Here is a 25,346-nt window from a genome sequence, read left to right on the forward strand (position 1 = left end):
GAGATTGCAGAGCCGGTCAAAATATTTAATCATTGCACGGGCGTCAATTTAGCAGTTTCCACGGTTTGCATTCAAGTTCAGAAAGTGACAGACTGGGGTCAGTTCTGCTCAAGATGGAGCCAAAAATGCAAAGCAAGACCAATTCCCAAATATCTTGTCTCCATTGCACTGGTGGCATGAAGTATTTGCATTTGCGATCTGGGCATCGCTGGCATCCCTAGTTGCCCTTGAGAAGGTGGTGGTGAGCTGCCTTCTTGAACCGCTGCAGTCCATGTGGTGTAGGTACACCCGCAGTGCTGTTAGGGAGGGAGTTCCAGAGTTTTGACCCAGCGACAGTGAAGGAACGGTGATATATTTCCAAGTCAGGGTGGTGAGTGACTTGGAGGGGAACTTGCAGGTGGTGGTGTTCCCATGTGTCTGCTACCCTTGTCCTTCTAGGTGATAGAGGCTGTGGGTTTGGACGGAGCTGTCGAAGGAGCCTTGGTGATGGTACACACTGCTGCTACTGTGCGTTAGTGGTGGAGGCTAATGAATGTTTGTGGATGTGGTGATAATCAAGCGGGCTGCTTTGCCCTGGATGGTGTTGAGCTTCTTGAGTGTTGTGGGAGCTGCACTCATCCAGGCAAGTGGAGAGTATTCCATCACACTCCTGACTTGTGCCTTGTAGATGGTGGACAGGCGTTGTGGAGCCAGGAGGTGAGTTACTCACCGCAGGGTTCCCAGCCTCTGATCTGCTCTTGTAGCCAAAGTATTTATGTGGCTGATCCAATTAAATTTCTCATCGATGGTAATGGATGATGGGGGATTCAGTGATGGTTAGGGTTGAATGTCAAGGGGGTGTGGGGGGGGATGCTGATGAGATTCTCTTTTTATGAGGTGCAACCTCAGTAAATCGAGAGTTTCTGACAAACGTCTGATGCAGCTTTTTGCTCTAATCTTCGGTGTGGTTTTTAGACCAGTAACTGGCACTCAGGCTGACGTATGCCAGGCTTGTGACAGTTTCCAGGATGTTGTGGTGAAATATCTTCCAAGGCAACTGGCATTAGTTCTGAGCAATTTATACCTTTGTACCTCAGTGGGCCAACTGAAGCTTTCTCTGAGGAAGTCCATTAACTCTTGTTTTGACGGAGGCCGACACAGGGCAGGCTGCCTGTCAAGTAGGGGTTGCCCATTCTCAAAGCTGACACCTACATTCTGAGCACTGGGAAAAAGTTCAAACTCTCTTCCTACTAGCCATATGACTCATTTTGTTCTCCCCACGCGTGTGTATTTGGACTTTTCTTCAGAATTTTTTGTTCAAGTGCTCCTGAGATTATAAAGGGAACTTGCTTGGAGAAGGACGAAAAGAAAAAGGAAAATAACAGAGTAAGGTCAAGGGTCACTGAGTCAGTCAGCGATGCACAGAGCTGCTTAGACAGAATACTTGAGAGGCATGTGGGCCTCATGGGACTTGACTCAGCGAGAATCACCTGTCATTGGACAGATGTTAACATCTGCACCCCACAAGCCATGTCACAGGCTGATTAATTTTATCTTTCCTGAGGACAAGGACAAAGCAGCTCGCTTGCTTAGCATCCCATCCACCACCTTAAACATTCACTCCCTCCACCACCGACACACAGTAGCAGCAGTGTGTACCATCTACAAGATGCACTGCAGGAACTCACCAAGACTCCTTAGACAGCACCTTCCAAACCCACAACCACTACCATCTAGAAGGACAAGGGCAGCAGACACATGGGAACACCACCACCTGGAAGTTCCTCTCCAAGCCACTCACCATCCTGACTTGGAAATATATCGCCATTCCTTCACTGTCACTGGGTCAAAATCCTGGAACTCCCTCCCTAACAGCACTGTGGGTGTACCTACACTACATAGACTGCAGTGGTTCAAGAAGGCAGTTCACCACCACCTTCTCAAGGACAATTAGGGATGGGCAATAAATGCTGACCTAGCCAGCAATGCCTACATCCCGTGAATAAATAAGGCAGAAGTGCCTGAACTCAATGACATTCCAGGTGTTCGAATTTCTGCTCGTTTCCATCAGTAATATCAGCATAATCTGGGTGGAATCCATTGACCCTGTGCAAAGAGATCAGGGAATTTTAAATGCAAATGAATTAACATTGAAAATCAATGATGCTCGTTTCTTCTGCAATCTTTTACACCGGTTAATTTGTCCAAATCAGGCCCCGCCCACAGTTCGAAATTTCAAGAGTATGTCGATTGCGTTAATTCAGGAACTCTTTCGAGTTATCAACAGTCACAGATTGCAACTCTTTCGAGTACAATCACAGTTCTTGGTTTCCGGGAGTGGGACATGAACCCACAACCCTCTGATTCAAAGGCAAGGGTGCTATGAAGGCTCCTCAAATTGCTAGTATTACAAAGTACATACTGCACAGAAACAGGCCATTCAACCCAACTGGTTCATGACTATGTTTATGTTCCAAGCTGAAACCCGAGACACTCATAAAAGGATTATGTGAGTGAGTTTGTTTACAAAGATGCAGAGAACTTGATTGACATAATAAAGCTGTCTTCTCTGTGATCTCTTTTGTCAACGTCTCAAAGTTATTTGCACAAGATTAAGATGTGTCAAGTGCTTAAAGCTTCTGTTATTGAAACCTTAATGGTCTGGTTGACTGACACTTTTATAGGGTTATAGGAACACCAGTTTTTTTAAAAATTCAGAATGGGTGTTTTTAAGCAGTTTCACACATGTAAATGGAGTTATAGGGTTCATTGGTTCAGTGTATAGTGTATTTTCAGTGAATGGGCATGTAATGTCAAACTCTTTCGAGTTATCAACAGTCACAGATTGCAACTCTTTCGAGTACAATCACAGTTCTTGGTTTTCCGGGAGTGGGACATGAACCCACAACCCTCTGATTCAAAGGCGAGGGTGCTATGAACTGAGCCACAGCTGACACCTCTAAATGCAACGTTCAACTCTTTCGAGTACTTTCACAGTTCTTGACTTTTTTTCCGGGAGTGGGACATGAACCCACAACCTTCTGATTCAAAGGCGAGGGTGCTATGAACTGAGCCACATGTATAACTAATCACACTGCATGGCAATCACCTTGTTAAAGACAATTGCTGGTTAAACAGGTGATGGGCATTGATTATCCCATCTCAATAGAGTAAAAAGATACAGGTGGAACACGTTGTGTGGAAGCTACTTGGAAGTCAGTAGCACTAAGGAGTTGTCTTGAAAATAAACTAGCTTGAACCAAAATACCAGCCTGGATTATTTCTTCCACCACAACCTCCCATTATGAGTAACATGTAATGGCCATGAGTTGGCATTGACTTGGCATGGGAGCTATATGCAGTCATAGGAGAGTGGGTGGGAGGCAGGCATGAGTTGGCATTGAGTTGGTATGGGGGCATGGGAGGTGGCGTGGAGAAGGTGCCAGGGCATGAGGGGTGAGGGATAGAGGTCTTAAAAAATTACCAAACAAGTGGAGCAAAGTCCCAGAGAAGTGAGGTGAGCCTTTTAACCAACCCACCTTGGCACTCAGCTGCTCCTGTGGTGACCTCCAATCTACTACTGGGGGCAGCAGAACCCCTGCCTCCCCTGACTGAAAATAGCGCGTCAAGGGGCACTTTATACCGAGGCGGGTATACCGCTGGGAAATTTCCCAACTTGAGCTAGCCGTCTCAGTAGCAAAAATCCGGCCTACCTTTTCTGATTTTCAATTATATCCCTCTGGAAATGAGCCCAGTGCTTTGTTTTGTTTGAAATGGCCTTTTACATTATTTTGAGTGATCTTCCTCCTCTGAAGTGGGATTTTGGGAGGCCAAGAGTGTGAAACCCGGAGTGTGCAGATTAGACCAGGGAAGAGGAGATCTGAACTTGGTGGATTCATTTGGATAGCCAGGGTATCCCTTTGGAGAGATAAGGTACCCCTTTGGATATGGTCCCGGGACACCTTTGGGACATGTAAGGCACCTGTGAGGTGAGGTAAGGCACCCTTTGCAATCATTAAAGTTAAACGAGATTGTGCGCAAAAAGTGCATAAACTCATTGGAACTGTCAAAGCTGTCAAGGAACTGTCAAAGGACACTAGGTGAGTTGACATGGAGGGGGTAAGGGCAAAGGGTGGTGGGTCAGGGGCATGGGTTGGTATGAGTTGGCACTAAGTTGACATAGGGACTATAAGAGGCCATGGGGGTGGATAGAGGGGCATGGGTTGGCATAGGGTGTATGAGAGGCCAAGGTGGAGGTGGGTGTGGGCATGAGGTGGCATGGATGGGGCATGGGGAGTGTGTGAGGGGGAGTGATGGGCGAGGGCTGACGGGCTGTTTTTTGTTTAAATAATTTTTAAAAATTCAATTCAACTAAGCGACAGAGCACAGAGGTAGGCCTTCCAGCCAGCCTGCCTCTGCACACAGCAGCCTCCGCATTCATTCTGGGGGCAAGGCGGGCACGACTTGTAATCCAGCTGGCCCCCACTCCGTCCCCTCTTCCCCCGGAACTAAAGTCAGGACTGCGGGTGGCCATTTTTAAAGGTTGGGTTCACAGAGTGGGGAATTCTCCCCGTCTCTGCATAACTGACCCGGGAGCAAAAATCTGGCATTCCCATGCGTCTGCTGCCCTTGCCCATCTAGGTGGTAGTGGGTTTGGAAGGTGCTGTCGAAGGAGCCTTGGTGAGTTCCTGCAGTGCATCTTGTAGATGGTACACACTGCTGCCACTGTGCATCGGTGGTGGAGGGAATGAATGTATGTGGATGGGGTGCCAATCAAGCGGGCTGCTTTGTCCTGGACGGTGTCAAACTTCTTGAGTGTTGTTGGAGCTGCACTCATCCAGGCTTATATGTCCCCGAAAACCAAGTCCAGATCATTCATATATATCAAAAAGAACAGTGGTCCCAATACTGAGCTCTGACTGCATTCATCCCCAGGGAATTCCTTCTGAGAAAAATTGGGAGAGGTTTAAAATGTGAGAATAACAACAGATTTTTTTTTTTAAAAAGTCAACACTTGCTGGGAGCAATCAGCAATTCATAAATCTTGTATGATCAGTTCTTACACCCACATTCCAAAACATCTAAAGCCAGAACTGGAAGAAATGAATATGTCTTTCAGCATTTCTCTACAATGTCACGGCAGCACTCTCTGCTGGTGGGCCCAGCTCCAGTTACAAGGTAGTTCACAACTGAAGCTGGTACATGCACACAGTAAGACAAACACAGGCCTTGGCACCGAATCCAAAGTCCGACTTTCCTGAGCAGGGAAAAAAGGTACACCAACAGGAGCTTTTGTAACTTTAGGGGGATGCGTGTTTGTGGAATCAAACTACACGATCAGCAAACGCTCTCCCCGCAACTTCAAACAGCCCCATCGGAAGGGAACACAGGAAATATAACAGAGCAGAGCCACACAGCCCGGTTTCAACCACTATTCAGTGACCTCTGGAGGAAGAGTGTGCAGGTCAAATGAGGACAGAATTGATCTTACTGCTGCCACCTGCAATCGAATGGCCCACTATGATCTGCTGGGTTTATAGGGGAGATGGTGGCACAGTGGTAATGTCACTGCACTAGTAATGCAGAGAGCCTGGCTAATTCTCTAGTAACACAGGTTTAAATCCCACCATAGCAACTGGTGGAATTTAGATTAATAAATCTGGAATTAGTATCAGTGATGGTGACAATGAAACTATCACCAACTGTTGCAAAAACCCATCTGGTTCATTAATGTCCTTTTCATTTCTTTCGTTCATGGGATGTGGGCGTCACTGGCTAAACCAGCATTTATTGCCCATCCCTAGTTGCCCTTGAGAAGGTGGTGGTGAGCTGCCTTCTTGAACGGCTGCAACCCTGTGGCGTAGGTACACCCACAGTGCTGTTAGGGTGGGGGTTCCAGGATTTTGACCCAGCAACAGTGAAGGAATGGTGATATATTTCCAAGTCAGGATGGTGAGTGACTTGGAGGGGAACTTCCAGGCAGTGGTGTTCCCCTGTATCTCCTGCCCTTGTCCTTGGAAGGTGTTGTCGAAGGAGCCTTGGTGAGTTGCTGCAGTGCATCTTGTAGATGGTACACACTGCTGCTACTGTGCGTCAGTGGTGGAGGGAGTGAATGTTTTTGATGGGGTGCCGATCAAGCGGGCTGCTTTGTCCTGGATGGTGTTGAGCTTCTTGAGTGTTGTTGGAGCTGCAGTCATCCAGGCAAGTGGAGAGTATTCCATCACATTCCTGACTTATGCCTTGTAGATGGTGGACAGGCTTTGGGGAGTCAGGAGGTGAGTTACTCACTGCAGGATTCCCAGCCTCTGACCTGCTCTTGTAGCCACAGTATTTATATGGCTGGTCCAGTTCAGTTTCTGGTCAATGGTAACCCCCAGGATGTTGATAGTGGGGGATTCAGTGATGGTAATGCCATTGAATGTCAAGAGGCGATGGTTAGATTCTCTCCTGTTGGAGACGGTCATTGCCTGACACTTGTGTTGTGTGAATGTTACTTGCCACTTGTCAGCCCAAGCCTGGATATTGTCCAGGTCTTGCTGCATTTGGACACGGGCTGCGTCAGTATCTGAGGAGTCACGAATGGTGCTGAACATTGTGCAATCATCAGCGAACATCCCCACTTCTGACCTTATGATGGAAGGAAGGTCATTGATGAAGCAGCTGAAGATGGTTGGGCCGAGGACACTACCCTGAGGAACTCCTGCAGTGATGTCCTGGAACTGAGATGACTGACCTCCAACACCACAACCATCTTCCTTTGTGCTAGGTATGATTCCAACCAGTGGGGAGTTTTCTCCCTGATTCCCATTGACTCCAGTTTTTCTCGGGCTCCTTGATGCCACACTGGGTTAAATGCGGCTTTGAAGTCAAGGGCAGTCACTCTCACCTCAGTTCTGGAGTTCAGCTCTTTTGTCCATTTTTGAACCAAGGCAGAACCCAAACTGGGCATCAGTGAGCAGGTTATTGCTAAGCAAGTGCTGCTTGATAGCACTGATGATGACCCCTTCCATTACTTTACTGATGATGGAGAGTAGACTGATGGGGCGGTAATTGGCCGGGTTGGATTTGTCTTGCTTTTTGTGTACAGGACATACCTGGGTAATTTTCCACATGGCTGGGTAGATGCCAGTGTTGTAGCTGTATTTGAACAGCTTGGCTAGGGGCGGAATATTGTCAGGGCTCATAGCCTTTGCAGTATCCAGTGCCTTCAGCTGTTTCTTGATATCATGTGGAGTGAATCAAATTGGCTGAAGACTGGCATCTGTGTTGCTGGGGACCTCCGGAGGAGGCTGAGATGGATCATCCATTCGGCACTTCTGGCTGAAGATTGTAGCAAATGCTTCAGCCTTATCTTTTGCACTGATGTGCTGGGCTCCTCCATCACTGAGGATGGAGATATTTGTGGAGCCTCCTCCAGTGAGTTGTTTAATTGTCCACCACCATTCACACCTGCACGTGTCAGGTCTGCAGGGCTTAGATCTGATCCGTTGGTTATGGAATTGCTTAGCTCTGTCTATCACTTGCTGCTTATGCTGTTTGACATGCATGTAGTCCTGTGTTATAGCTTCACCAGGTTGACACCTCATTTTTAGGTATGCCTGGTGCTGCTCTCTTCTTTGAACCAGAGTTGATCCCCCAGCTTGATGGTAATGGTAGAGTGGGGGGATATGCTGGACCATGAGGTTACAGATTGTGTTAGAGTCAATTCTGCTGCTGCTGATGGCCCACAGCGCCTCATGGATGCCCAGTCTTGAGTTGCTAGATCTGTTTGAAATCTATCCCATTTAACACGGTGGTAATACCACACAACATGATGGAGGGTATCCTCAATGTGAAGATGGGTCTTCGTCTCCCCAGGGACTGTTTAGTGGTTACTTCTATTGATACTGTCATGGACAGATGTATCTGCAGCAGGCAGGTTGGTGAGGATGAGGTCAAGTATGTTTTTCCCTCTTGTTGGTTCTCTCACCATCTGCCGCAGACCCAGTCTAGCAGCTATGTCCTTTAGGACTCGGCCAGCTCGGTCAGTAGTGGTGCTACCGAGCCACTGATGATGTCCCCCACCCAGAGTACATTCTGCGCCCTTGCCACCCTCAGTGCTTCCTCCAAGTGATGTTCAACATGGAGGGGCACTGATTCATCAGCTGAGGGAGGGTGGTACGTGGTAATCAGCAGGAGGTTTCATTGCCCATGTTTGACCTGATGCCATGAGACTTCATGGGGTCCTGAGTTAATGTTGAGAACTCCCAGGGCAACTCCCTTCCGGCTGTATACCACTGTGCCGCCACCTCTGCTGGGTCTGTCCTGCTGGTAGGACAGGACATACCCAGGGATGGTGATGGCAGTGACTGGGATATGATTTGTAACGTATGATCATTTTTATGATAGTTGAACAATGACTTCATGTTCATCATTAGACTTCAATTGCAGCTTTTTATTGAATTTAAATTCCACCATCTGCTGTGGTGGGATTACAAACCTGGGTCCCCTGGGCATTCCCCTGGTCTCTGGATTACTAACCCAGCGACAATACCACTACCACCGCCTCCCTGGGAAGGAAATCTGCCATCCTTACCTGGTCTGGCCTACGTGTGACTCCAGACCCACAGCAATGTGGTTGACTCTTAACTACCCTCTGAAATGGCCTAGCAAGCCATCCAGTGCAAGGGCAATTAGGGATGGGCAACAAATGCTGGCCTTGCCAGTCACGCTCATGTCCGATGAAAGAATTAAGAAAAAAAAAATCATAACTTGAGTGTGGTACCCGAGAGTTCCTAGCACCTTTACAGCCACACCCCAGAAGACAACACTGCCTTCATGAAAAGGGGAAGGGAAGGAAGTGAAGGCATCGGAGAGGGTGCAGAAAAGATTTACAGCAACGGGTGTTGGGACGAGAGGACAGATCAGAGAAGTTGGGGCCGTTCTCCTTGGAGGAAGAGAAAATTAAGAGATTTTGTCGAGGGATTCAAAATCATGAGGGCTCTGGACAGAGTGAAGGAGGGAGAAACTCTTCCTGTTGGCGGAAGGGTTGAAAGCTAGAGGGCACAGATTTAAAGCGATTGGCAAAAGAACCCAGAGTTGACATGATTTTTTTTACAGAGCGAGTGGTTAGGATCTGGAGTGCGCTGCCTGAGGGGGTGATGGAGGCAGGGGTCAATCAGGACTTCCAAAGGGGAAATGGATAAGCACCGGAAAATAAAAGCATTTACAGGGCGACGGGGAAAGGGCAAGGAAGCGGGACCAGCCAAATTGCTCTCGCAGAGAGCCAGCACAGACAAGACGGGCTGAATGGCCTCCTTCTGTGCCATAATAATTCTATGACCGGGATTTTCCAGCCCCACCACGGCGCGGTGGATACGGCGATTAATTCAAATCTCTGCCGACTTCGGCGGGACCAGACGATCCCGCCGGGAAGTGGGGCTGGAAAATCCCGCCCTACGATTCGAAGCTGGGGTTGGTGAAGGGGCAGGGATGGGGCAGAGAAAGGAGCGAGAGTAGAGTCGACTCACCCTCGCGTGCGGGCTTCCTTGTTAGCTTGAAGCTGATAATTATCTTCTCACCCAGTCTCATAAAATACTGAAACTGGGAGGGCCAAAGTTAACCACACTAACCGGCTTTTTGGTTGCCAAATCTGAAAGGAGAAAAGGAAATTGGGTCCCCTAGCCACACAGTGAGTAACCGCACAGCCCAGTGAGACTGTCATGCCCAGCGAAGGCATCTCCTATTCATAACTCCAAAAATGGACTGTGTTCCTGTGGAAGCTTCTCCAACTGTCTTTCATATTTTAAAATGGACACTCACAAGGAGGCCCAGGTGGCTTCCAAAGGGTCAGGCGATCATTGCGACTTCAACACAGGACACCTCAAGCTTCTAGAAAATTCCTAATTGAGTCATCCTGGATGGGAGACTTCCCCTTGGATGGGTATGCCCAGATAGCACCCCTTTGTGGAATTCACATCTGCCATTGTTCGAAATTTACTCCAAATAGGCCTCTAGACTTCGCGTCCCCAAGGTCAATGCTTAAAGAGCTGAAGAGACCAGTTATCCACAAGTTAAGTGTGAAAGACCACCATCTACCTCCTATTGTGTAGTGATGTCTTTGGACTGCCAAACCATTCTGGCTACACAATACCAGTGTTGATCATGTGGCCGAAATCAGCTGTAGATATCGAGTTTTGGTCTAAAGACTCAGAAAAGACCTGAGCAGTCTGGAGAAGAACTACTGCAAGGAGCAGCAGCAAGAGGCTGCGTCATCTTTGGCTTTTAAGGGCCGGGAGGCTGTCAGGTCTTTAAAGGCCTGATTCCAAAACTCCAAGTCCACCTGCAAAGAAATTTGACCACCTGATGTGAAAACCACAAGTGCCTAGTTTCACAACCTTCTGAAAATTCATCTCTTCGAGGGAACCCTGCAAAATCCGGATACCTGACATTGGCTGCATGAACCCATCTGAACTACAATCTAAGAGTGGAAACAAACTTCTTGGTCTACTGAGCCTGCGTTGGCTGTTTTAGTACAACAAGCCAAACGTGAACTGTTAACTAGTCCTTTTGGTTCATCACTTTGTAAAAGTGCACTATTTTCTTTCACTGGATCTTTCTTGAGTGTTTGGTGTGCGACTGACAGTGGTCTTACGAGGAAAGGTTTGGACCGGCTAGGGTTATCCGATGAAGTCTGGAAGAGTAAGAGGCAACCTAATTGAAACCTTTAAGATCCAAAGGGGTCTTGACAGGGTGGATGTGGAGGGGATGTTTCCTCTTGTGGGAGAATCAAAAACTAGGGGCCACTGTTTAAAAATAAGGGGTCACCCATTTAAGACAGAGATGAGGAGAATTTTTTTTCTCTCAGAGGGTCAGGAGTCTTTGGAACTCTCTTCCTCAAAAGGCGGTGGAAGCAAAGTCATTGAATATTTTTAAGGCAGAGCTGGATAGATTCTTGATTAACAATGGGGGTGAAAGGTTATTGGGGGTCGGCGGGAATGTGGGGTTGAGGTTACAATCAGATCAGCCATGACCTTATTGATTGGCAGAGCAGGCTCGAGGGGCTGAGTGGCCTACTCCGGCCCCTAATTCGTATGTTCGTAGTGTTTAGACCCGGGATGCGTGTGTGAACAAATAATCTTTATTTTTAAACACACAAAAGTCTGTTGCTGGATCTTTAAATTGACCACACGCTCATAGGGGCTTAGAAACACACACACACATCTACCTTTCCAAAACACCCGCACCGATTGTGGGCAGCAGAGGCACTGAGCCGCACACACCAGGTAGGCCTCAGGTTCGACAGAGCCAAATTAGCTGACAAGGCATTGAGGCAAAGGAGGGAAAATTGTCAGTTTGATGACTCCAAGCCAGAGGTGGGAATAAAATCGAAGTCAAATCAGGCCAAGTTCTCGATCATGATTGCTAGCCAGTGATTCCCGCTGGAGCTGTGCGTGGGTAGTTGTTGGGTAACTTAGAGGCAAAACAAAACCAGCTGAAACAAATAGGGAAAGGCACACAACTAAACACTGCAGATAATCTGTCACAAGATATCATTGATGAACTCTATCAGCACAAACAAGTTGGCCCCTACATTCCTCAATCTGCCATTAACAATCGCTGGCTCCCATCCAGTTGAGACTTTGGCACGAAAGGCCTGACTAAACAATACCGACTGAAAACCGGGGAGTCAGCTTGAGGCAAGTATTTACAATCCTCCAGAGAACGGGTGTCAGAAGCACCTACAAGGGGAAGCCCAGAGAAACCAAAACGCATCAAGTAGGGAGCATTACCTGATGAACACACACACACGCGGACGGGAAGTGTGTTATTACCAATTCTCCTGGTTTTTTTGCCATGGGCCAATGTAGGAGAATTTAGTCCTCGTCTTGAAAAGGTGAGTGAACAACGTTAGCCTTTAAGGGATGCCATTATTCACATATCATGAAACTTGCTTATCTCTGTTACTAATCTCTCCACCACACAAAGAAATCTCAGTCTGAGAAATAAGAAGCCTGACGCAAATCAACATCTCGTGACAACTCCTTTCTATTTACACACCATGCACTTAGCAGCTCACAGAGCGAAAGGTAATCTGCTAGGTTTAACACTTGCAAGGCCGGAATGTTCCGGCAGTGCACAAAAGTGTTAAAATGCCTCGAGGGGGGGGTGGAAAGGAAGAATGATGAGCCAGGGCGTCTGCACTTTGTGGTCACCCATATTGGATGTGAGCGCTGGGAGGGGGCAGGACCAAGCTCCATTGCGATGCCTTCTATAGTCAAATAGCTGGCTGCCACTCTCAGTCCAGGCCTACATGAAGGAAAAAGTTCCCACATAGTCACTGGGAACTAGAACATGGCAAGGTATAGGGCCCAAGAAATTCCAGTCAAGCCCAAAGCAGAACCCTGAAAGAGCTCTGAATTCTGGGAGATGGGATGGAATCCATTTCTGTGGAGATTCTGCCCCTGTTCTAAGACCCAGATAACCTTCGGGAATGGTACGGCTGGATTTTGTTCCCTCATGTTCCAGGCTAAGTGGTGTGTCTGGGGAATTCGTTGGTTAGGCCAGCAATTTTCCCCATTCAGGCCTCATAAGGTCTCAGTGAAATGTGGGCCTATGGAAGGCCCCAGATGTTCTGCAGGCAAAAGTAATCAGTCACCCTCTGCTGTGCCTGTAAATGGCACCCTTGAAAGCAGAGGATTTGTTACGCTGATGTTTCTTCAGCCCATCAAGGCCTGGAGGGAGTTATGGCTGAGTAGATGCTGACAGCGTCTATCCCAGCCTTGAAAATCTGGGGTGGGATTTGTAGCTTCAGGGATCAGCAATCCGCTTGATCAGCCACCCATTCACACGCAGCTTCAGCGTGTTACCATGTGTAAGATTTTTTGACCTCCCAAACCCACGACCTCTACCACAGCAGATAACAGATGGGAATATCACCGGCTGCAAGTTCCCCTCCAAGCAACTCACCATCCTGACTTGGAAATATATCACCATTCCTTCACTGGGTCCAAATCCTGGAACTCCCTCCCTAACAGCACTGTGGGTGTACCTACACCACATGGACTGCAGCGGTTCAAGAAGGCAGCTCACCACCACCTTCTCAAGGGCAATTAGGCATGGGCAATAAATGCTGGCCTAGCCAGCAATGCCCACAGCCCATGAAAGAACTAAAGAAAATACTTGGCCACACTACTGCCAGCTCTGACCAATCAGAATTTCAGCTCTAGTGCCATTAGGAGAGAAACAGATAAAATTACAGGTTGTTCTTTTCCCTCTCTCCCTCCCCAGTAGATGTAAATGAAGTGGATTTATTTACTGGTCTGGAGGTATTCCAGCACACATCATTCTGCATTCTCATTTCTTGTGTCCAGCGGCACCTGCAGGATGATGTGTGCTACTTATTATCAACTTCCAGAAGGCATTTGATAAAGTGCCTCATGAGAGACTGGTAGCTAACGTTATAGTTAATGGAACTGAAGCCAGATTATTGAGCTGGTTCGGATGTGACTCATGGTGTCCCGCAAGGATCTGTGTTGGAGCCTCAACTATGCACCATGTTTATTCACAACTTAGATGATTGGATAGAAAGACACATATCCAAATTTGCCAAGGATACAAAGAGAGGCAGCATAGGAAGCAGCATACTGGAAACACAAAATTACAAAGAGATGTGGACAGATTAAGTGAATGGGCAAATGGATATCAATACAGGCAAATGAAAAGTCATCCACTTTGGACTTAAAAAGGATAGAAAAGGACACTTTCTAAATGCTGAAGAGCTAGAGAGACCTGGGGATCCAGGTAAATAGGTCATTAAAAAGTCACGAACAGATATAGAAAATAATCAGAACGTTTAATCCTTATATCCAGAGGACTAGAATACCAGGGGGTAGAAGTCAAGCTTCAGCTACACAAAGCCCTGGTTAACCACACGTGGAGTCACTGGGGACAGTTCTGGGCACCACACCTTAGAAAGGAGATACTGACCCTGAAGGCAGTCCAATTTAGGTTTACCTGGACTCAAAGGGTTAAATTACGAGGAGAGTTACGCAAACTAAGGTTATATTCCCTGGAGTTTAGAGGGTTAAGAGATGATTCGATCAAAGTTTACAAGATATTAAGGGGAACAGATAGGGTAGATAGAGAGAAGCTGTTTCCACTGCTTGGGGGGTCTGGAACTAGGGGGTATTGTCCAAAACTTCAAGCCAGGCCTTTCAGGTGTGAAATTAGGAAATACTTCTACACACAAAGGGTGGTAGAGGTTTGGGACACAAATGGCAATTGATGCTAGATCAATTGTTCATTTTTAAAACAGAGATTATAGACTTTTGTTATCCAAAAGGTATTAAGGGATATGGGGCAAAGTTAGTTTGTAGTTTTATTAAAAATTCATTTATGGGATGTGGGCATCGCTGGCTGGGCCAGCATTTATCACCCATCCCTAATTGCCCCTTGACAAGGTGATGGTGAGCTGCCTTCTTGAACCGCTGCAGTCCATGTGGTGTGGGTACACCCACAGTGCTGTTAGGGAGGGAGTTCCAGGATTTTGACCCAGTGACAGTGAAGGAACGGCAATATATTTCCAAGTCAGGATGGTGAGTGGCTTGGAAGGGAACTTGCAGGTGGTGGTGTTCCCATGTGTCTGTTTTGCCCTTGTCCTTCTATGTGGTAGAGATCACAGGTTTGGAAGGTGCTGTTGAAGGAGCCTTGGTGAGTTCCTGCAGTGCATCTTGTAGATGGTACACACGGCTGCTACTGTGCATCAGTGGTGGAGGGAGTGAATGTTTGTGGATGGGGTGTCAATCAAGCGGGGCTGCTTTGTCCTGGATGGTGTCAAGCTTCCTGAGTGTTGTAGGAGCTGCACTCACCCAGGCAAGTGGGGAGTATTCCATCCCACTCCTGACTTGTGCCTTGTAGATGGTGGACAGGCTTTGGGGAGCCAGGAGGTGTGATCAATGAGATCAGCCATGATCTCATTGAATGGCTTGATCAGGCTTGTGGGGCTGAATGGCCTCCTGTTCCTATGCCACAAAATGCCTACGCCATATCCTTAACTGCGCTTATTCTACCCTTCGTCAAAAAAAAAATCAACTCAATCATTTCCACAAAAATAAATACATTTCTGGGAAGCAAAAACCAACTTGATTCCTCCCCTCACCCAGAGCAGCAGCTATAGGCAGGGCAGGTTGCTCAAGAGTCTATGCAATAGATGGCCTAAAAAGATAGTGCAAACCCTTTAAAAGAAAGTGGGATATGGTTAGCTCGTGAAAATGTGTGGCAAGATATGTCGTGCCCAATAATTTGCTATGGTCGCACGAATGGCAGAAGACACAGATTTATCTTCTCGCTGAGCTCTTTTCTCCTCATGTAAACAATCCCTCGTCGGAAAGGTATCGGAGACTGAGGTTATCCAGCAGCGATCTGGAAAGTGAAGCTCACAATCTCTGAGCCCACATCTGTGCGAGATAAAAACCATTCCTTGCCCAACTCAGTCACACTCATCTGCAAAACGATGAGGTGAACACAGAGTGTCGTGGGAGTCGGGAGCCTCTGTCCCGCAAAGGGCTGTGGATACAGAGGCTCAGTAGATTTATGTTAGGTAAACCCATCAAGGAACATGAGCTAATTCAGGTAGATGGCATTAAGATACAGATCAGCCCTGATCTAATTTAAAGGTGGAACAGGCTCAAAGGGCTGAATGGCCTCTTGATTTTATTAGATTCATTCACGGGATGTGGGTGTCACTGGCTAGGCCAGCATTTGTTACCCATCCCTAATTGCCCTTGAGAAGGTGGTGGTGAGCTGCCTTCTTGAACCGCTGCAGCCCATGTGGTGTAGGTACACCCACAGTGCTGTTAGGGAGGGAGTTCCAGGATTTTGACCCAGCGACAGTGAAGGAACGATGATGTAGTTCCAAGTCAGGATGGTGAGTGGCTTGGAGGGGAACCTGCAGGTGGGGTGTTCCCATGCGTCTGCTGCCCTTGTCCTTCTAGTTGGTAGCAGTCGTGGGTTGGGAAGGTGCTGTTGAAGGAGCCTTGGTGAGTTGCTGCAGTGCATCTTGTAGATGGTACACACTGCTGCTACTGTGCGTCGGTGGTGGAGGGAGTGAATGTTTGTGGATGTGGTGCTAATTAAGCGGGGCTGCTTTGCCCTGGATGGTGTCGAGTTTCTTGAGTGTTGTGGGAGCTGCACTCATCCAGGCAAGTGGGGAGTATTCCATCCCACTCCTGACTTGTGCCTTGTAGATGGTGGACAGGATTTGGGGAGTCAGGAGGTGAGTTACTCTCTGCAGGATTCCTAGCCTCTGACCTGCTCTCGTAGCCACAGTATTTATATGGTTTCTAAGGTCCCATACGCTGATGGAAAATGATAAATTAAAATTACTCAATAATCAGATGGAAAAATATGGATTTCAATTAATAAAAAATCGGAAGCAGCCATTTTACAATGTGTGCTGGCTGGAAGTAGGGTTGCCAACCCTCGAGGGTTGCTCTGGAACCTCCTAGGGTTAAAGATTAATGTCCTGGACTCTGGTGTGAGCAAACCCAGAAGGCAGATTACTTCTGGCATTTAAAAAAACAAATTGTCGCCTTCATTTTCTTTGAACGCTTAAGGTTGTTTGAGGTTGTTTGACCCGACGCGGTGATTAGAGGCAGGCAGTCACGTGAAGAGAGCTCCAGGAATAGGTCCACCCAGAGTTGGCAACTCGAGCAACTTTTGAAAAACCGAACCCTTGTCGAAAGTGGACAGTGAAAAACAAGCACGATGCACGGTCCCCTGGGGCCCCAAACTAGAGTACAAATTCACAAAGCGTTTGATGAAACTCCTCTCTCCACTGTTCCTGCATTGCAACAGTGTGTGCGCTTTGGGTCCAAAGCATTCTGGGACATCCTGAGGTCAGGAAAGGCTCTATATAAATGCAAATCCTTTCTTTCTCATTTCGCAAGGGTGTGAACCCATTTAAAATGCTTTGCGCATTTATACACAGGGTAACCTGTGCTCTCCTTTCAAAGCCCTAATGATGTGGGAGTGCTGTTCGTTTCTCATTGTCCCCCCCCCCCCATAAATTTAAAAGGAATTTGGTGGGTAAAAAGGGGGTTGGAAGGGAAGTCCCGCCCATCGCTCGCGACATCTTTCACAAGTCCGCTGCTCTTACCTTCAAAGAATCGCTTAAGGCGAAGACAGCTGACACTTAGCCGCAGGACAGACAGTTTGTCCAATCGCCCAGCAATCTCCTCAGTGGTCGGAAGGAGCCTCAGCAGGTTGTCAAACTCCACGTTGAGCCGGTCGCGGTGCCGCTTGGAGGGGTTGGACTTGACGGCATTCCCAGTTCCCTGCTCGGCGCTGGGTTTGGCAAGGAGAGAAACAAAAAGAAACTCAGGCATAGCTCACCAGCGGCACAAACCAAAACTCCCGGACTTGGAGGCAACCAACTGCGGCGGCGTCGCACACGAGGAACCCAGAGACCGGCCCCACCTGGATCCGGTGAAAGAGCACCGTGCCATCAGACCAATCCCTTGTCATTCGGCCAACCATTTTGAGATGGCCGACTGCGAACGGGCCCTTCACAACCCTAAGGGCTGAATTTTACAGCAGCAGGATTTTGCGTTCCCACTGTCGTCAATGGGGTTTCGAATGTCTCGCCGCATTTTACGGCCCAAAATTCCGCCCTTTGTGTGCGGACTTGACACTAAATTGAGTTAAGTAATAGTCAGCATCTAGGAAAATGTTGAGTCAAATGAAGGGGCCCCAAACCCAACCTTTTATACTCCCCAATGTCCTCCTCCCTCAAGACCTTGTCAAATCCTTTCTTAAAACTAAGTCGCATCTCACGGGACCACGAAGGGTGAGAAAGGCCACTCGATCCATCTTTGTTCCATCTACCCTTCAGTAAAAGGAGCAGTATCTTTTTGTCCCTTCATCTAAACTGAATTATTCAACAATGGTGGTCTCCCCTTCTATCCCGAAGGCTGGGTGCAGGGAGCAGCAACTAGGCAGGCTGAACATGATGAACTGCTCAAAGCGAGCAACAGGGCCTAAGGAATTGAAGGCAAATTATTGAGCCAGTCAGGAGACTGGGCGATGAGAAGGAGACAGAGAGTGGAGATAATGGACTGGTACTCTCATCGGCAGGATGTGACTAATGGTGTCCCGCAAAGATCTGTGTGGGGCCTCAACAACTCACCACATTTATTAACGGCTTGGATAATGGGATAGAAAGCCAAGTTTGCTGATGAGGCAAAAACAGGCAGCGGTGTAAGCATGTAGATGGAAGCATAACATCCCAAATTTTGACAGATTCAGTGAGTGGGCAAAATTGTGGCAAATGGATTTCAATGTAGGCAAATGTGAGGTCTTCCATTTTGCCCCTAAAAAGGATGGAATGGGGTTCTTTCTAAATGGTGAAAAGCTAGAAACAGTGGATGTCCAGGTACATAGATATTTAAAAAGCCATGAACAGGTATAGAAAATAATGGAATGTTGGCCTCATATCTGGAGGACGAGAATACAAGGGGGTAGAGGTCAAGCTTCAGCTACACAAATCCTGGTTAGACCACACCTGGAGTCACTGGGAACAGTTCTGGGCACCACACCTTATGAAGGAGATACTGACCTTGGAGGGAGTGCAGTGTAGATTGACCAGAATGATACCTGGACTCCATTGGTTAAATTACGGAGGAGAGTTACACAAACTAAGATTATATTCCCTGGAATTTAGAAGGTTAATGGGTGATCTGATCAAAGTTTACAAGATATTAACAGGAATAGACAGGGTGAGAGAAACTATTGTTGCTGGTTAGGGAGTCTGGGACAGAAAGCACAGTCTAAAAATAAGGGGCAAATCTTTGAGTCAAATTATGAAACACTTCTACACACAAAGGGTGGTAGAAGTTTGGAACACTCTCCTACAAACAGCAGTTGATGCTAAATCAATTGTAAATTTCTGAGATTTTTAGATTTTTGTTAGCCAGAGGTATTAAGAGATATGGAGCAAAGGCAGGTAGAGGAGGTGGGTCGCAGATCAGCCATGATCTCACTGAATGGTGGAGCAGGCTCGAGGGGCCAAATGGCCTCCTGATGTTCCTATGCTCCTCCATTTTTCATTAGCCTATTGGACAAGGATTGCCATTTGCGCAGTTTGGAATTCAATGGTACAACACTTAAGTGTCAGCTGTGGCTCAGTCCACAGGTTCAAGTCCCACTCCAGAGGCTTAAGCACATAATCTAGGCTGATACTCCCAGTGGAAAACTGCACTGTTGGAGATATTAAGGGAGATTTGGAGGCGGGGGCGGGTTCCTCCTGATGCACTGGCCATTTTTATCCCTCAACCAACATCTCTAAAAACACGTGTTGCAATCATTATATGATCACATTGCTGTTCACGGGAACTGACTGAGTACACATTGGCTGCCGCATTTCCTACATTACTACAACCTCAAAAGCAGCAATATGGCAACATCCTGAGATCACGAAAAGTGCTACAGAAATGCAAGTCTTTCTAACTTTTCTTATCCCAAAGCCGCTTACAACCAACGAATGACTTTGAAGTCACTGTTCTTAAGTGGCCAAGCACGATAGCAAGATGCCAAAAACAGCCAATGAATGAGTGACCAAGTAATCTGGTTTCGCTGGTATTGGTTAAGGAAGGAGGTGTTGATTTCACTACAGTAAAGGGTGGTGCAGGGCTGGACAAAGTGTATTGAGGGCTAAGCCTTAAACCAGTGACGAGCTGCAATGACCTGGGCACCCGGTCTCTCTAACTAAACTGTGAGACCAGATCAAATGAAAAACGATGAACAAGAACCAGTTTGAAGGCAGCAAACTCGGTAATCGTGCATTCACACAAACTCACATCCACTGTGGTAGAGTTAGATTTTCCTCCGATGATTAGCAAACAGCCACCACAACTGTCTCGAAAGCCATCTTTCAGTAGATGACGGGGTTTAAGTATTTGATGTGGTTTGAATTGGGCTCACTTTCCAGGAGCCTTAAGCTTCACCTTTTCTGATAACAGGAAAACACAAGCTGAGCGGAGAGAGGAAATGATCTATTTTTTAAGATCCTATTCACGCAATAGAAATACCCATGTTCTGGGCATTTACCTATAATAGAGATGACTGTCCCAGTTTTCCACGAATCAGCCACTTCAGGGAAAAAAAAAATTAAAGAAAGGTTCAAAATTAATGAGTCATTTTGCTAGTTTCTCCCCGATCTAGTGGCCGGTCGGTAACCAGAGATTTAAAGGAAAGGAGCGAGACGGGAGACTAGGATAATTTTCTTTTTGTTACACAGTGGGTTGTCATGATCTGGAATACGCTGCCTGAAAGGGCGATGGAAGCAGATTCAATAATCATCTTCAAAAGGAACTTGGATAAATACTTGAGAAGGAAAAATTTGCAGGGCTGTGGGGAGTGAGATCAATTGATTAGGTCTATCAAAGAGACAGCACAAGCACAGTGGAATGAATCACCTCCTTCGGAGTTGTATGATTCTACATGCATCCACACTCAGCATCATCGTTTACTATTTGTAGTAATTATGGTTTTATTTCGTGTGTAATGTATCTTTAAGAATAATACTTGTTAAGGAAGATCACATGATCTGTAGTAACCAATAGGAGAGTAGCACGGGCTACCTCAGCAGTCAGTGTAGAGATAGAGTTGGAGTTGAAAGCACATGTGTAGTTGCTGCTGAGTATATTGTAAATAAACTTAATGTTTCCACCCAAGAAGCGGCTGCTGATCAACTTTATCATTAATAGCACAACTCGGCCACCCTACAACAAACTGGCGATGAGGAAAAAACAGGATTGAACAGAAGAAATCAAGTTAAAAAGAAATCGGGCACCGTATCTCACCCAGTGATTGTAAGTAGAATCTGTTAGAATTGAAGAAGTTATCCCCTCTCAAAATGCCACAATTTGGGAGAATTGATCCTTTTGAGCCAGCCACAGATGATTGGTTTCAATATATGGAACGCCTCACGTTCGTTTTTCAAGCGAACGAGATTACGGGGGAAGAGAAGAGGTGAGCAATCCTCTTGAGTACTTGTGGGAGAAAAACCTACAGCTCGATTTAAAGTTTGACGGCACCCAGTGCCCGAGATTCGAAGAATTTTGATGAATTGGTGGACCTTGTGAAGGGTCATTTTCAACCCAAGCCCCCAGTCACAATGCAGAGGTTCAGGTTTAATTTGCGAGATAGAGCCCTGTGCATACTACATGGCAAATTTGAAACAGCTAATGGAACATTGTGAGTTCGACATGCTCAGAGATTGTTTAGTGTGTGGTGTGAAGGAGGACACTATTCAGAAAAGATTATTGTCTGAAGTGAATCTGGATTTCAAGAAGGTGCTAGAGATAGCGCCGGCCACGGAAAGCGCAGTAAGAGATTCAGAAGCAATACGGGGTGTGCAAAATGGCGCCGTCCTCCACATCGGACAGGAAACCTCAGCCAAAAGAGGCGCGAGAAAGCGAGACTGTCGAGAAGCGGGAAACAGGCCCCGTTAACTGAAGAATAAAGAAAAATAACTTAGCAGCGAAATCAAAGAATAATTTTGATAGAGGTGGAAACAATAAGTCTTTTAGCGATTGGCAGTTTAAAAAGAATCAAATGCTACTATTGTCACAGAAATGGACATATGATGAGGCAGTGCAAGGAAAGATTCAAGCAGGTTTGTAAACAAAAGAAGCCCAATGAAATCTACAATGTAGAAGAGCCGGAAACAACAAATTCAGACATTTACTCGTTGCTTAATCTGAAAGTTGGGAAGACAGGACCAATATTTGTCACAGTGAAAGTAAATGGCAGACCTGTTAGAATGGAAGTGGACACAGGAGTTTCCAATACAGTAATTGGGGAACATACCTTCAGATATCTGAATAATGGTGAACATCAATTAAGTTTAGAAGAAACAGCTGCCAAGCTAAAAACAGATACGGGTGAAGACATTCAAGTAAAAAGTATAAGCAGAGAAACTGTCCATTATGGAAGCCAATTGGCACAGCTAATGGTGATGGTGGTAGCAGGTGAAGGGTGAAGCCTCCTGGGGCAAAACTGGTTCAAGGAGATTAAGTTAGAATGGGCTGAAATTTTCCAGTTAAGAGCAAGTGGGCTACCAGAGCTACTTAGAAAGTACACCACCAGCTTTAAGAACAAACTGGGAAAAATCCAGGGCCTGTAGGCCAAGGTTCATGTGGATCCAGAAGCAACACCTTGCGAGAAAAAGTCAATATTGAACTGAACAGACTAGAAAAACTGGGTGTTATACAACCTGTTCAGTTCTCAGAATAGGCAGCACCAATCGTCCCTGTCCTTGAACCCGACCAAAGCATCCGAATTTGTGGAGACTACAAACTGACAGTTAATAAAGTGACTAAGCTAGACAGGCACCCCATTCCAAAAATCGAAGAGCTATATGCCCAGATGGCAGGAGGAACAATGTACACAAAGCCTGACATGAGTCATGCTTATCAACAACTAGAGTTGGATAATGTCTCCAGGGAATTTGTCACAATTAATACCCACAAAGGGTTGTAGCAATATACATGATTGCTTTTCGGTGTCTCCTCCACTTGTGCCATCTTCCAGAGAACAATGGAAAGCTTACTGCAGGCACTGCCCCAGCTTGTAGTCTATTTAGACAACGTATTGGCGAGAGGATTCAGTGAAAGAGAGAATTTGGCAAACTTAGAAGAAGCCTTAAAATGTTTCTTGTAAGCTGGAGTGTGTTTAAAAACAGAAAACTGCATATTGCAAGTGAAGGAGGTAATCCATTTGGGTCACCGGGCAGATTCACAGGGCCTCCACCCGGTTCAGGAGAAAATGAGAGTCATAAGAGAGGCACCTGCACCAAAGAACACCTCAGAGCTCAAATCATTCCTAGGAATGATCACCTATTATGGGCGGCTCTTACCCAATTTGTCTACAGAACTGGCCCCCCTGCATTCTCTACTCAAAAAGAACCAACGTTGGTCTTGGGAGGTGCCCCAGAAAGAAGGTGAAACAATTGCACTCGTCCAATCCATTAGTGCATTATGACCAGAGGAAAGAATTGGTGCTGACATGTGACACATCTCCCTACGGAGTGGGAGCAACGATGGACAACAGCACAGAATGGCCAATAGGTTACGTATCAAGAACGCTCACCACAGCGGAAAAGGGATACTCACAGATAGAAAAAGGCCTGTCCATCATCTTTCAGTGTCAAGAAATTTCACCAGTTCGTACACAGCTGTCATTTTACAGTCATTTCAGATCACAAACCGTTACTAGGATTGTTTAGTGAGGACAAGGCTATACCACCCATAGCCTCAGCAAGGATACAACAATGGGCTTTAATTCTGGCAGAAAACAAATACACTTTCATACATAGGCCTGGCAATCAATTCGCAAACGCCGACGCCCTTAGTCATTTGCCTTTACAAGAAAATGATGAACACGTCCCAGTTCCACAGGAACTTGTTTTATTGTTAAATTTCTTAGATTCCTCGCCGGTATGTGCTGAACAGATCAGAGACTGGACAAGTCGGGACCCAATCCTATCTCAGGTACGAGAACAAGTGCTACAAGGTTGGTCACAGGAGCCCATATCTGATGAAATGAAACTGTACTTCAACAGAAGACATGAAATAACCAGTCAGGATGGCATCTTATTGTGGGGAGCACGAGTGATAGTTCCTCCAAAGGGAAGGAAGCCTCTTTTAATTGGACTACACAGTGCCCATCCAGGAATTTCCCGAATGAAGACCATAGCACACAGCTATCTATAGTGGCCTGGGATGGATGGAGAAATAGAGTGCACACAGTGTTTTACTAAACAATCTCAGCAACTGCAAAAGTTGCCAGTGACAGCTCCATTACACCCATGGGAGTGGCCGGGTAGACCCTGGGTGCGGTTACACATTGACTACATTGGATCTTTCCTGGGAACAATGTTTCTGCTCATTGTCGATGCCCAATCAAAATGGTTGGACGTATATGAGGTGAAATCGCCAACGTCGGCTGCTACAATTGAGAAACTACATCAGAGTTTTGCCATTCACGGACTACCAGAAGTAGTCACTTCCGATAATGGCACAGCGTTTCTGAGTGCTGAGTTTCAATGCTTTATCAGCCTCAATGGTATCACTCATGTGAAAACTGCACCATACCACCCTTCCTCAAACAGACTGGCCGATAGGGTGGTTCAAATGTTCAAGACAGGCATGAAAAATCTAACTGGAGATTCCTTAGCACCCAAACTAGCTCACTTTCTTTTCCATTACAGGACCACCCCTCACACAACAACAGGTGTCACAACTGCGGAGTTATTGTTGAAACGCTGTCTCAGGAGGAGATTGAGCTTAATAATGCCGGATTTAGAGAGGAAGGTGGAAAGGAGTCAGGGAAGCCAGAAAACTAGACACGACTGGCATAGTCGCTAGAGGAAATTTACCGTGGGAGAGCCGGTATACGTGAAAAACTTCAGGGAAGGACCAAAGTGGTTACCGGGTGAAATAAGTGCAGTGACTGGGCCTCTATCTTACCATGTGGAAGTGGAAGGCCGATCATCTGTAAATATGTGGACCATTTAAGGAAGAGAGAGACAAATCATCAAGAATTGGTTCCACCAGTGATCATGACCTGGTCTGTGTTTCCTGTTGAGGATACTCAACCCAGGACTGACATGTCTGATGTTCCTGTAAGAGTTGAGGATACAGAACTGCGAGTGCCCACTGAAGCACCTGATGTTCAGGCAACTCCGGAGGGGAGGTTCCTGACAAAGAATCTGAAGTTGTGGAGCTGCAACGTTCCACACGTACCAGGAAACCACCTGAAAGACTGAACTTGTAAATTCTTACCCAGTGTAAATATTATGTTGTCTTGAAAAATATGCACTTGTAAATATAATATGCATAGCCGAGTTAAAGGGGGAGGAATGTAGTAATTATGGTTTTATTTAGTGTGTAATGTACCTTTAAGAATAATGCTTGTTAGGAAGATCACATGATCAGTAGTAACCAATAGGAAAGTAGCAAGGGCTACCTCAGCAGACACTGTAGAGATAGAGTTAGAGTTGAAAGCACACGTGTAGTTGCTGCTGAGTATATTGTAAATAAACTTAAAGTTTTTTTTATCATTAATAGCACAACTTGGCCACCATACAAAACATAACTGAAGTTACTAGGAGGTTATGGTAGTACGGGTTGAGTATACTTTATTCATAAATCCAAAAAACACACCGTTTTTTTTAACCTTATCGACCTTTAGCGTGGGAAGTCTAGTTGTATGTGTGCCCTGTTTACCTTGTGATTTTTGTGGTGAACATGTCAAAAAGCAAACTTATAACACATACCTTTTATTTACTATTCTGTGATACATCTTACTTTTCTCGCCATTTTATT

The 25,346-nt window shown here is 46.4% G+C and overlaps 1 protein-coding gene across 1 annotated transcript in view; it reads right to left on the reverse strand.

The window, feature by feature from the left end:
* Positions 1-25,346, reverse strand: part of LOC144672754 (aryl hydrocarbon receptor-like) — a 107,154-nt gene that overhangs the window by 50,677 nt on the left and 31,131 nt on the right. Inside the window, exon 2 of the mRNA XM_078534719.1 lies at positions 17,117-17,304. Coding sequence (XP_078390845.1) covers positions 17,117-17,304 — 188 coding nt within the window. The remainder of the gene's footprint in view (positions 1-17,116; positions 17,305-25,346) is intronic.

This window comes from Cetorhinus maximus, chromosome X (assembly GCF_964194155.1).
Source record: "Cetorhinus maximus chromosome X, sCetMax3.hap1.1, whole genome shotgun sequence".
In the NCBI taxonomy this organism is placed as follows: Eukaryota; Metazoa; Chordata; class Chondrichthyes; order Lamniformes; family Cetorhinidae; genus Cetorhinus; species Cetorhinus maximus.